Here is a 12,647-nt window from a genome sequence, read left to right on the forward strand (position 1 = left end):
CTCTACAAATTAAAATCGCCTTCTGTCCCCAAGAACAAAGCTCAGTACCTTGAGTAATCGGGCCTTCTGTTCTGCTGCCCCTCGCCTTTGGAATGTCCTCCCTGACCATCTGAGGGCACCACAGACGGTGGGGACTTTTAAAAAGAGACTCAAAACCTTTCTTTTTAGCAGAACGTATGAGTAATTTTTAATTAATGTAGTGATTGCTGCTATCTTTTAAATTGTTTATTTATTATTTTTTTGTAGTGATGTCTTTTATCTTGTGGCACTTTGAGATTTGTTTCAAATGTAAAGCCTGTTACAAATAAAATGTATTATTATTATTTATTATTATGTGTTTCAGCCACAACAGTTGCTAACTGGTTTATTAAATCAGTTGTATGAAAGAAATGATATGTTTCCTTCTTTGCAGCAGCAGTTTAGGGAAGTCTCAGCATGACTGTACCTTGTGCACAAAGTTTGTTTATGAAGACATGAAGAAAAGCTTCATACATGACGAGAGAAATATAAAGTCCAATCGGTTGTGAATGGATTTGGGTGCGAATGGGAAAAATAATAACAATAAAAAATAGAATATCTGACGTATTTGTGTTTGTGTTTTGTCTGACAGCCCTGCATCCTCTTGAACAACATCCAGCAGCTCCGGGTTCAGCTGGAGAAGATGTTCGAGTCCATGGGAGGGAAGCAGGTGAGTGTCGGAGAACGTAACGCTCACTAAACACAATAGAGCGACGAAGTGCTCAGAGAGAACGCGGTAAACACGTCTACGTTCTAGTACAGTATGTCTCCGTCTACTCTTTTTTGTTGCTGTACTAAAATTGGATCTCTGTACCCTGATTGATGGTCTTCACCAAGACCTGGAGATGGTCCACTGAGCAAGAAAAAGAAGAGACAAGATCTGGCAACCATACAGAAGCTGGTGTGGCTTAATGTAAATGCCACGGAGGGTCGGGTCAGGGAGGGACGTCCTGTGTAAAAACTGTCTAAAATCATTCAATCTGGCAACCATAAAAAAGATTTTATCTGATTATAAGTTTTTAAAATTTGAGAAGATCTGGCAACCATACGAGAGCTGGTGTGGCTTAATGGTAAAAGCCAAGCTGTTGGAAACAGCAGTTCCCGAAGTGCGGGGGTTTGAATCCTAGGTCGGGGTGTTTCCCAAAGGAAACACACATCAGTGCACCCTCAGTGCAGGTTGGGTCAGGGAGGGACGTCCTGTGTAGAAACTGTCCAAAACCATTCAATCTGGCAACCATAAAAGATTCTATCTGATTATACAAGAACAAACGAATAGAACAAACGCAAAACAAACAAATAAAGAATTTAATAAATAATTAGAGTAGTTGTAGTAATCAAAAGGTCGCTAGTTCAAGCCTCGCCACTGCCAGGTTGCTTCTGTTGGGCCCTTGAGCAAGGCCCTTAAGCCTCAATTGCTCAGACTGTATTCTGTCACAGTACTGTAAGTCACTTTGGATAAAAGTAAATGTAATTTCAGTCCGGGACACGCTATGGCCGCTAACCTATTAGTTCTGAGATCTCAAGCTTTGCTATCAGCCGACCGGGCATCTACACCGGCACACGATTGGCTGTGTGTCTATAGGGGGCGGGACAATGGCTGAAACAAGGTTCCTCTCCCTACGTGATCCTGTCCTCTGTGAGAGCCTGATCCTGGCAGGTGAAAAGAAGCGGCCTGCGATGGCATAATGTCCATTTTACTTGCTCTGTGGTTGGTCCCATCCTCCTCCTTTCCATATCTGGGTAGCATCACGTACTAACATGCACGTGTGTTCCAGAGTCTTTCGTTACTGTTTCTCACTATTTGTCTCTTTTCCTCTCTCATGCTTCACCATTTCTCTCACTCTTCCTCTCTCTCTTTATTAATCGAGTATTTTTTCAAAGCCGTTTGAATACTTGAGTAGAAGAATCTCTCTCTCATCTCCACCCCGTCTGCACTTTCTCTCCTCCTCTGTCTCTCGGTGTGACACTGTGAAAATGTCTCTTGTTCTTTTTGTCCTTTTCTTTCTTGTGGTTTCTCGTGGTCCCCGTCACTTCTGGGCTCTTGTACCAGGAGGAGGGGGTCGTGACCTTCTGTAAGGTGTGTGAGCGCCTCTCCTTCTTTACCTCTTCATTAGATGCTGACAGGGTCCCGCGGCATCGTTACGCATCCGCTCTTGTTTCAGGGGTCCGGCGCTTCACGGCTGCGTTCCGACTCGAAGCGTGTCTCCATACTTACTGATCCTTTTATCAGTAGTTGTTTCCACTTCAGATTCATAACAAGTGTAAACAATATATATATACACCCATCAGCCATAACATTTGACCACCTCCTTGTTTTTACACTTACTGTCCATTTTATCAGCTCCACTTACCATATAGAAGCACTTTGTAGTTCTACAATTACTGACTGTAGTCCATATGTTTCTCTACATGCTTTGTTACCCCCTTTCACCCTGTTCTTCAATGGTCAGGACCCCCACAGGACCACCACAGAGCAGGTATTATTTAGGTGGTGGATCATTCTCAGCACTGCAGTGACACTGACATGGTGGTGGTGTGTTAGTGTGTGTTGTGCTGGTATGAGTGGATCAGACACAGCAGCGCTGCTGGAGTTTTTAAATACCGTGTCCACTCACTGTCCACTCTGACACTCCTAAAGTCAGAGACGATCGCTCATCTATTGCTGCTGTTTGAGTCGGTCATCTTCTAGACCTTCATCAGTGGTCACAGGACGCTGCCCACGGGTCGCTGTTGGCTGGATTTTTTGGTTGGTGGACTATTCTCAGTCCAGCAGTGACAGTGAGGTATTTAAATACTCCAGCAGCGCTGCTGTGTCTGATCCACTCATACCAGCACAACACACACTAACACACCACCACCATGTCAGTGTCACTGCAGTGCTGAGAATGATCCACCACCTAAATAATACCTGCTCTGTGGTGGTCCTGTGGGGGTCCTGACCATTGAAGAACAGCATGAAAGGGGGCTAACAAAGCATGCAGAGAAACAGATGGACTACAGTCAGTAATTGTAGAACTACAAAGTGCTTCTATATGGTAAGTGGAGCTGATAAAATGGACAGTGAGTGTAGAAACATGGAGGTGGTTTTAATGACTAAATTGGGAAGACATGCTTTAAAAACACTTTGGTTCGTGTGGCGATGAATTTAAATATTATTTTTCACCTGAGCTTGTCATCGTTTTGCTTTCTAGATCTATTTCAATTGTACCCAGATTTCACCACGTATGTAAACCATCTATAAGCATTGGTGTAAAGTACATGCTAAGTATTGAGACACGCCCGGGTCCCAACGCGAGCTGTGTGGATCAGACCACCTGAATATCCGCACGCTGCCACTGGTTTTAGCTCCCTCGCGTTTCTCCTTAGACATCCAGGAGCATGAAACGTTACCCGCTTGAATCAGGCATGAAACCCGCCCGAAACGGCCGAATGACCCCTCTGACCTCAGCACGGCTTCCTGCCATGCACCGCGGACGGACCGCTACGTTAGAATGATGGAATGACCGTTTAAGTGAAATGAACGATGATCTTTATGCATCTCATGAACGGTTTGGTCAGAAGTTTGTATTGACTTGTAAGAGACGTTTATAGAAGATCTGCTGGACCAAATACACTATATGGCCAAAAGTATTTGGACACCTGAGCATGAGCTTGTCGGATGATTTAAAAAACAAACAATATTAAAGTACAGTGACCTCTAAGCTTTTTGTGATCTGTCCAACTACAACACCAGTCACTTTTTCTGGGTGTCCCAATACTTTTGACCATACAGTTTATATAATTTGAACGTATATAAGGTATTTTGCTCTTCCGTCTTGATAAACCACGTTTTATAGATTGTAAAAGCTTTTAGATTCTATATATAGCTATCTACCTGTCTGTCTATCTGTCTGTCTGTCTATCTACCTACCTGTATGTTTATCTGTCTACTTGCCTGTCTATTTGTTTGTCTATCTGTCTGTCTGTCTGTCTATCTGTCTATCTATTTATCTAATCTGTCTATGTACCTGTTTGTCTGTTTATCTATCTGTCTGTCTATCTGTCTGTCTATCTATTTGTTTGTCTATCTATCTGTCTGTTTGTCTACCTACCTGTCTACCTACATGTCTGTCTGCCTATCTGTCTATTTGCCTGTCTGTCTATCTGCCTGTCTGTCTGTATATATGTCTGTCTATCTATCTATCTATCTATCTATCTATCTATCTATCTATCTATCTATCTATCTATCTATCTATCTATCTATCTATCTATCTATCTATCTATCTATCTATCTATCTATCTATCTATCAATCAATCTATCTATCTATTTACCTGTCTGTCTGTCTATCTGCCTGTCTGTCTATTTGTTTGTCTATCTGTCTGTTTGCCTACCTACCTGTCTACCTACATGTCTGTCTGTCTATCTGTCTATCTGCCTGTCTGTATTTCTGTCTGTCTGTATATCTGTCTGTCTATCTCTCTCTCTATATATATATCTATGCATCTATCTGTCTGTCTATTTGTTTGTCTCGCTGTCTGTTTGTCTATGTGTCTATTTGTTTGTCTATCTATCTACCTACCTGTTTGTCTGTCTATCTGTTTGCCTGTCTGTCTGTATATCTGTCTGTCTGTCTATTTATCTATCTTATAAATGAGACGTCCAACAAGCTCATGGTCAGGTGTCCAGATACTTTTGGTCATATAGTGTATGTATGTAGTAATAAATGTTTATATGTGCGCTATAGCCAGACGTTAGTGGACGACGAGCGTAACAGCGTTTCTATTCAGTACATACATGAACTGAGCATGTGCGGCTGAGACACGTGTGTTCCCACACCACCCGTATCACATGACAAGCTCTACGTTCACGACGTGTGTGTGTGTGTGTGTGTGTGTGTGTGTGTGTGTGTGTCGTAGCTGGACGCAGAGGCCAGCGAGTTACTGAAGGAACTGCAGAATAAACTCAACACGGTTCTGGATGAACTGAGCGCTGTGTTTGGATCCAGGTAACACACACACTTATAACCTTACAAACAAGAAGGTCTTGGGTTCGATTCGCCGGCTGGGTGGTCCGGGTTCTTTCTGTGTGGAGTTTGCATGTTCTCCCTGTGTCTGTGTGGGTTTCTTAGTGTGTAAGTGTGTGTGTGTTGTGATGGACTGGTGACCTGTCCGGGGTGTGTCCTGCCTTTCACCCAATGGATCAGACCCACCGTGACCCTGACCAGGGTAATTTTGACAATGTCCGGCCAGGGAATCGAACCCAAACCCTTCTTGCTACCCACTGCTCCACACTGCATCCCAAAATTACAATTATGTTCATTCAAAATCAAATCCACAACACCTACAACACTTACTGAATCCACTGTATGTGTGTGTGTGTGTGTGTGTGTGTTTGTGTGTTTGTGTGTGTGTGTGTGTGTTTTGTACGTAGCTTTAAGGTGGTGATAGAGGACTGTGTGAAGCAGATGAATCAGGAGCTCCTACAGATGAAGAGCAACGGCGCCAACAAAAGCAACGCCGCCATGGATGCTGAAACTGTCCTCCGTCCCCTCATGGACCTGCTGGACAAAAAGTGAGAACTTAAATAAATAAAGAAATAAATATATTATAAAATAAATAAATAAATAATAAATATATAATAAAATAAATAAATAAATAATAAATAAATATTTAAAAAATAAAGAAATTAATAATATAATATAATAAATATATAGTATAATATAATAAATAAATAATAAAATGAATAAATAATAAAATAAAAAAAATTAAGAAATATTAAAATAAAGAATAATAAAATAATAAAATAAACAAAATAAAGAAATAATAAAATAAAGAAATAATAAAATAAAGAAAGAAAGAAATAATAAAATCAATAAAGAAATAATAAAATCAATAATTAAATAATTAAATTAAATAAAGAAATAAATAATGAAGTAAAATGAAGAAAGAAAGAAAGAAAGAAAGAAAGAAAGAAAGAAAGAAAGAAAGAAAGAAAGAATAAAATCATAAAATAATACAATAAATAAATAATTAAAAAAATAAATAATTAATAAAATAAATAAATAATAAAATAATAAAATGATAAAATAAATAAATAAATAAATAATAGAATACAATAATTAATAAATAAAAAATAAAATAAATTATTGAATAAATAATAAAATAAATTAATTAATAATACAATACATAAATAATAAAATAAATAAATAATAAAATAAACTAATTAATAATAAAATAAATAATAAAATACTTAAATAAATAAATAATAAAATAAACTAATTAATAATAAAACAATTAAGTATATAAAATAAGTAAATAAATAAATAAATAAATATTAAAGCATCCACAGTCAATCTGTCTGAGTGAACGACAATCAGCTGTGTTTAATTCACTAGTTATTAACACTAACACACACTGGATCGTTACTGAATTAAGACTCGTTACCCCAACAGTGCTGACATCTCGAGCTTGTGAGTTTAAATCTCTGCTCCGTTATCGACAGAGCAGAGAATGATCGGCTTGTCCGTGGCCTCATAACTGCTGCAGTTACGGCCTCTGCTGGCTGATCGATGCCACTGCATGCAGACGGGGAATAATAAACATCAGTGCGTGACTCTCAGTGCGCGACATGGTTCTCTGTTACCCCTTTTCCACCAAAAGTTTGAACCAGTTCCACGTGTTTCCACCGAAAAAACGGTGTAGATACTCTGCTCGGCTCTTCGTTAATCTCTCTGTCCTCCCGCAGCCTCATCCTGTTCGCCAAGATCTGTGAGAAGACGGTGCTGAAGCGGGTGCTGAAGGAGCTCTGGAAGATCGTCCTCAACACCATCGAGAGACAGATCGTCCTGCCTCCGCTGTCCGACCAAACGGTAAGACGTCTGTGCCGAGTCCACACACCGGGCATCGACTATAATTCCTGCAGACGTACTTCAAAGTCTTGTGAGAAGCCCAGCTAAAAAGCTCAAAATGGGACGTCCAGCAAGCTCACAGTCTGGTGTCCGAATACTTTTGGCTATATAATGTAGTTTTAATGTATATATGAATATTTATAATATATATTAATTTTATATATATATATATATATATATATATATATATATATATATATATACTGTATATATATATATATATATATAAATTAATTTAGTCATTTCCAGTTCCCAAAGTTACACTTCTGCCCTGTATGGAGAGTCACGCTATGCTCTCTGTGATCCACCCACCACTCGTGCAGCTGCCTCGACCAGCCAGCAGAGGTCGCATTTGCAGCAGCAATAAAGAACCCTCTTGACCGCCCCTCCATTTGTAAACCGTGCCTGTTAGGCACCCGGACAGGTCTGTAGCACAGCCGAGATTTGTGAGTGCATCAGCGCATTAGCGAGTCCTTGCCTGCTGTTCAGTCTCAGTCCCGACTCGTCCCAAACACATGGATCATTAATGAAGCAGCTGCAGGAGAGTCAGCAGGAGTTACGCTCATGAATTCTTCCTTCTGGTTTCTCTTGTACAGCAAGGAGCTCAGATGATCTTCAATGCAGCCAAGGACCTGGGACAGCTCTCCAAACTCAAGGTACGATGGTTTAGATCCGACAGGGTCTGTCTGATAACCTGGACTGACTGAGGAAGTCACTTGCATGAACTATTCTGCTATAGGTTTCTAAAGCTTTACATCTCTTGTACTTCGACTCTATAAAGGTTATTTTAGTGAAAACACCTAAATGAAGACGTTTCTTCCTTTAATGAAGCATTTAAAGACTAACGTTTTGCTGACAGTGGCCGACTGTGGTCAGTGTGGAGACTGCTGGAGGGTTCGAGCAGATCTTATTAACAGCACTCTCTCTAATCAGGGTGGCTCCTGTACAGATAGGGACCCGACGCACCATCTCACTCGTAGATCTGATTGTAAATCTATTTGTGGCTCCATACTGCGGTCGTTCTTCTTATTTTTAGCCTTAAGGAAAATTTTTTAGGCTTGATGCAGATCACTGGAGCTTCTGTATTTTAAATAAATGAAGCCGTCAATCACGGACCTGCACCGACCCTCAGGTAAACAGTGAGCTGTAACGGGTTCGTCAGTCCACCCTCGTTAAGAGTCGTTCCTCTCTTAATGATGCGCTCCAGGTGGAAGGTTTCCATAAATATCACAGCTTCTTTCCGCCACTCGTATTTTCTCCAGTTGTGCCATGACGTCCACGTTTCCTGGGGTCAGTGTTGCCAGTTCTACGTTTTTCCCTCCCAGCTAGCCGAATTTCCACGTCACGTGACCTAGTTGACGTCGTTGCGCTACGGATTGGATATGACTGCTGTGTTTTAATTTGTTCGAACCCACCATACTGATTTGGTTAACCATTACAGAACAGTCAAACCTAAATGGAACGGAAGGCAAGTTAGCCGCATGCATGGCGTGCCTTTCGGGTATTGCAGCGGTAGATCACTTAGGGGGGATCGTTAAGCACATTTCAGGCAACGACATAGCAATTTAATATAAATAGACGACTAATATTAATATTTATAGATGACGATAACATAAATAATTTACATGTTGCTCATATTTGTTGAGCAGGAAGGAGCAAATAAATTGGGCTGCTTTTAAGCTACTATTTTTGGTGAATGTGTGGGATTTCTGAAAGGTATCTGGCAACCCTGCCTGTTTTCATTAAAACATGGTAACATTAAAACCACCTCCTTGTTTCTACACTCTCTGTCCATTTTATCAGCTCCACTTACCATATAGAAGCACTTTGTAGTTCTACAATTACTGACTGTAGTCCATCTGTTTCTCTGCATGCTTTGTTACCCCCTTTCATGCTGTTCTTCAATGGTCAGGACCCCCACAGGACCACTACAGAGCAGGTATTATTTAGGTGGTGGATGATTCTCAGCACTGCAGTGACACTGACATGGTGGTGGTGTGTTAGTGTGTGTTGTGCTGGTATGAGTGGATCAGACACAGCAGTGCTGCTGGAGTTTTTAAACACCTCACTGTCACTGCTGGACTGAGAATAGCCCACCAACCAAAAATATCCAGCCAACAGCGCCCCGTGGGCAGCGTCCTGTGACCACTGATGAAGGTCTAGAAGATGACCGACTCAAACAGCAGCAATAGATGAGCGATCGTCTCTGACTTTACATCTACAAGGTGGACCAACCAGGTAGGAGTGTGTAATAGAGTGGACAGTGAGTGGACACGGTGTTTAAAAACTCCAGCAGCGCTGCTGTGTCTGATCCACTCATACCAGCACAACACACACTAACACACCACCACCATGTCAGTGTCACTGCAGTGCTGAGAATCATCCACCACCTAAATAATACCTGCTCTGTGGTGGTCCTGTGGTGGTCCTGACCATTGAAGAACAGGGTGAAAGCAGGTTAAAAAAAGCATGTAGATAAACAGATGGACTACAGTCAGTAATTGTAGAACTAAAGTGCTTCTATATGGTAAGTGAAGCTGTGGCTTTTAGTGACAGATTGAGATTCTGATCAGCGGCTCTATTTTTTTTATAGGTGTGTTGGGGCTGAATCGCCCTCGTAAATTCTCGTTTCCGAGGCACGTCCGCCCATTCTCTACGTTCCAAAAACTAAGCATGATTAGTGTCGTGCATTAGCATTATCACGCTCATTTCTTAGAATTAAATGCATTATCATTAGCGCCGTGATTCATTTGTTTAGCGCGTTAGCCGAACGTACTTCCTGAGCGACGTAGCGGTGAGAAAATGCAGCGTTTAAGCTGGTACCGGATGAACAGCTCCCGTGAGGTGATGTAGGAGGGGATGGAGAGTGTGGAACAGGTGGTGCTGAGGAGAGAAGCGGCGGGTGTTTACTCCGGTATTCTTCATCCTGTCAGATCTGCGTACCAACTTCTCCGTCTAATTTTTCATCCTCCATTCTCTCCACTTCGTCTCCGTCTTTATTTATTTATATCCACGCTGCCCGTCGTTCTGTCCCCTGCATCGCCGCCGTGGTCCGGTTGGGTTCTAGCCTCCATCACGCTACCGTTTTAACTCCTGCTGTTCCGCTGAGCTGCTCAGTAATTACTGTTCACTCGCCCACAGCACCCAGTCGTGGCTCAGACGGTTAACCAGTCCACACTTAGCTGCCTTCTTACAGGGCTCGAGCAGGAACCCGTATTTCTCATATTTACAGTCAGAACACTTTACACTCGGGCTGCACAGGTAGCGCAGCGGGATTTTCCGCTAGCACACAGAAATATTATGAGGACGGTGGGTCACATTTTTCGGGTGAAAGACAGGAAACATGCTGGACGGGTCGTCTATCCATCACAGAGTGCTCAGTATTCCCAGACTCCCATCCAAATACTGACCGAGCCAAACCCTGCTTATCATCTGAGCTGGGACCAGATTAAGTGTTCTTAACATGGTGTGACCATAAATTTATTTATTTATTTATTTATTTATTTATTTATTTATTTATTTATTTACTTACTTACTTACTTACTTACTTACTTACTTACTTACTTACTTACCTACTTATTTATTCAATTGCTTACTCACTTAATTAATTATTTACTTACTTATTTATTTAATTACTTTCTTAAATCATTACTTAACTATTTACTTATTTAATTACTTACTTACCTAATTACTTAATTACCTACCTACTTATTTATTCAATTACCTACTTAATGAATTACTTAATTATTTACTTATTTATTTATTTACTTACTTAATTACTTACTTACTTATTTATTCAATTGCTTACTCAATTCCTTACTTAATTATTTATTTATTTACTTAATTACTTGCTTAATTATTTACTTACTTATTTATTCAATTACTCACTTACTTAATTACTTACCTACTTATTCATTCAACTACTTACTCACTTAATTATTTACTTAATTACTTACTTACTTAATTACTTATTTATGTACCTAATTATTCACTTATTTACTTCATTTACTTATTTACTAAGTTAAGTACTTAATTATTTACTTACTTAATTACTTACTTAATTATTTACTTACTTAATTACTCACTTAATTACTTACATAATTACTTGCTTAATTATTTACTTAATTAATTACTTACTTTACTTACTTATTTACTGGCTTACTTACACTTTACTTACTTACTTTACTTACTTTACTTACTTTACTCACTTACTTTACTTACTTACACTTTACTTACTTACTTTACTTACTTATTTACTTACTTACTTACACTTTACTTACTTACTTTACTTACTTTACTCACTTACTTTACTTACTTACTTATTTACTTGCTTACTTTACTTACACTTTAATTACTTACTTTACTTACTTACTTTACTTACTTACTTTAGTTACTTATTTACTTTATTTTCCTTCACTTTACTGCAGCTCTTTATAACTCTATAAGGATCAGAGTAATATAAAGAATTTAAAAAGCTCTACTTTATAATTTAAGGGAAATAAAAGTCACTTCTAAAAAGAGGGTACATAAGAGAAGTAAAAACATGTACCTGTCAGTAGGAACCCAGTATGGTGTGACCTTTGTACCTGTCAGTCCCAGTGAAAGAGATTCGAACCCTGTATGGTGGGACCTTTGTACCTGTCAGTCTCAGTAAAGACAGTTTGGACCTTTTTTACCTGAACTGACATTCCCAGTGTCATTCCCAGTGACGGAGGTGTTTCCTGTTTACCTGTCTTTCCCAGTGATGGAAGCGTGGCCTTTGTACCCGTCAGAGGTACAGAGATTTGGTATCCGTACCCGTCAGTCCCAGTAAAGACAGAGACCTCGTACTGTAGGCGTCGATCACAGACCTGCACTGGTCCTCAGGTAAACAGTGAGCTGTAACGGGGTGGGTGCTGAATGGACGTTCGTCAGTCCACCCTGGAGTTAGTCAGCCGAGTTAATGTAAAAGTAAAAGTCGTGCTGTCCTTTATTTCGTTCTCTATCTTCTAATTCTGTTACCTTCAGAAAAGTGACATTAATATTAGATTTACTTTTTTAATCTTGAGGCGATCACACCTTGTTCCGCTCACAGGAATGAAACTGAGCGGCTTTATTGTCACCGTACGCTCGATATAAAAGATGAGGTTTGTGCCCCGCAATATCAGATACTTATAAACACTTATAAATAAGAAATACTGAGAATAACTGTGTCAGAATAAAGAAATAAAATGTAATATTTAATTTACTTTAATCTTTTATGAGGCACAGGATTTTTAGTGTGGGACTGTTTCAATGCTCTAGAGTCCAACAGATGTGTGCTTTACACCAATCTTGCTTGTCATTGCGCATGGTGATTCTAAGCTTGTGTGTTGCTCGTGTAGCTCAGTGTGGCTTCATGGCCGAGCTGTTGTTGCTCCTAAATTATTTCACTTCAGTTCCAGCTCTGGCAGCTTTAGGAAGCAGAAACTCAGATGAACTTTCCAAGGTCTCAAGACTTTCCCAATACATACACTATATTTCCAAAAGTATTCACTCACCCATCCAAATCATTGAATTCAGGTGTATAAAACCAAGCACCTCGGCATGCAGACTGCTTCTACACACATTACTGAAAGAACGGGTCGCTCTCAGGAGCGCAGTGAATTCCAGCGTGGTACCGTGATGCCACCTGTGCAACAAGTCCAGTCATGAAATTTCCTCACTACTAAATATTCCACAGTGGACTGTCAGTGCTATTATAACAGTGGAAGCGATTGGGAA

The 12,647-nt window shown here is 40.0% G+C and overlaps 1 protein-coding gene across 1 annotated transcript in view; it reads left to right on the top strand.

The window, feature by feature from the left end:
* LOC134323347 (protein unc-13 homolog C-like) overlaps positions 1-12,647 on the top strand; it is a 211,599-nt gene that overhangs the window by 166,218 nt on the left and 32,734 nt on the right. Inside the window, exons 24-29 of the mRNA XM_063004851.1 lie at positions 611-688; positions 2,069-2,095; positions 4,915-5,003; positions 5,429-5,569; positions 6,743-6,866; positions 7,502-7,561. Of these exons, the coding sequence (XP_062860921.1) occupies positions 611-688; positions 2,069-2,095; positions 4,915-5,003; positions 5,429-5,569; positions 6,743-6,866; positions 7,502-7,561 (519 nt within the window). The remainder of the gene's footprint in view (positions 1-610; positions 689-2,068; positions 2,096-4,914; positions 5,004-5,428; positions 5,570-6,742; positions 6,867-7,501; positions 7,562-12,647) is intronic.

Source organism: Trichomycterus rosablanca, chromosome 11, assembly GCF_030014385.1.
Source record: "Trichomycterus rosablanca isolate fTriRos1 chromosome 11, fTriRos1.hap1, whole genome shotgun sequence".
In the NCBI taxonomy this organism is placed as follows: Eukaryota; Metazoa; Chordata; class Actinopteri; order Siluriformes; family Trichomycteridae; genus Trichomycterus; species Trichomycterus rosablanca.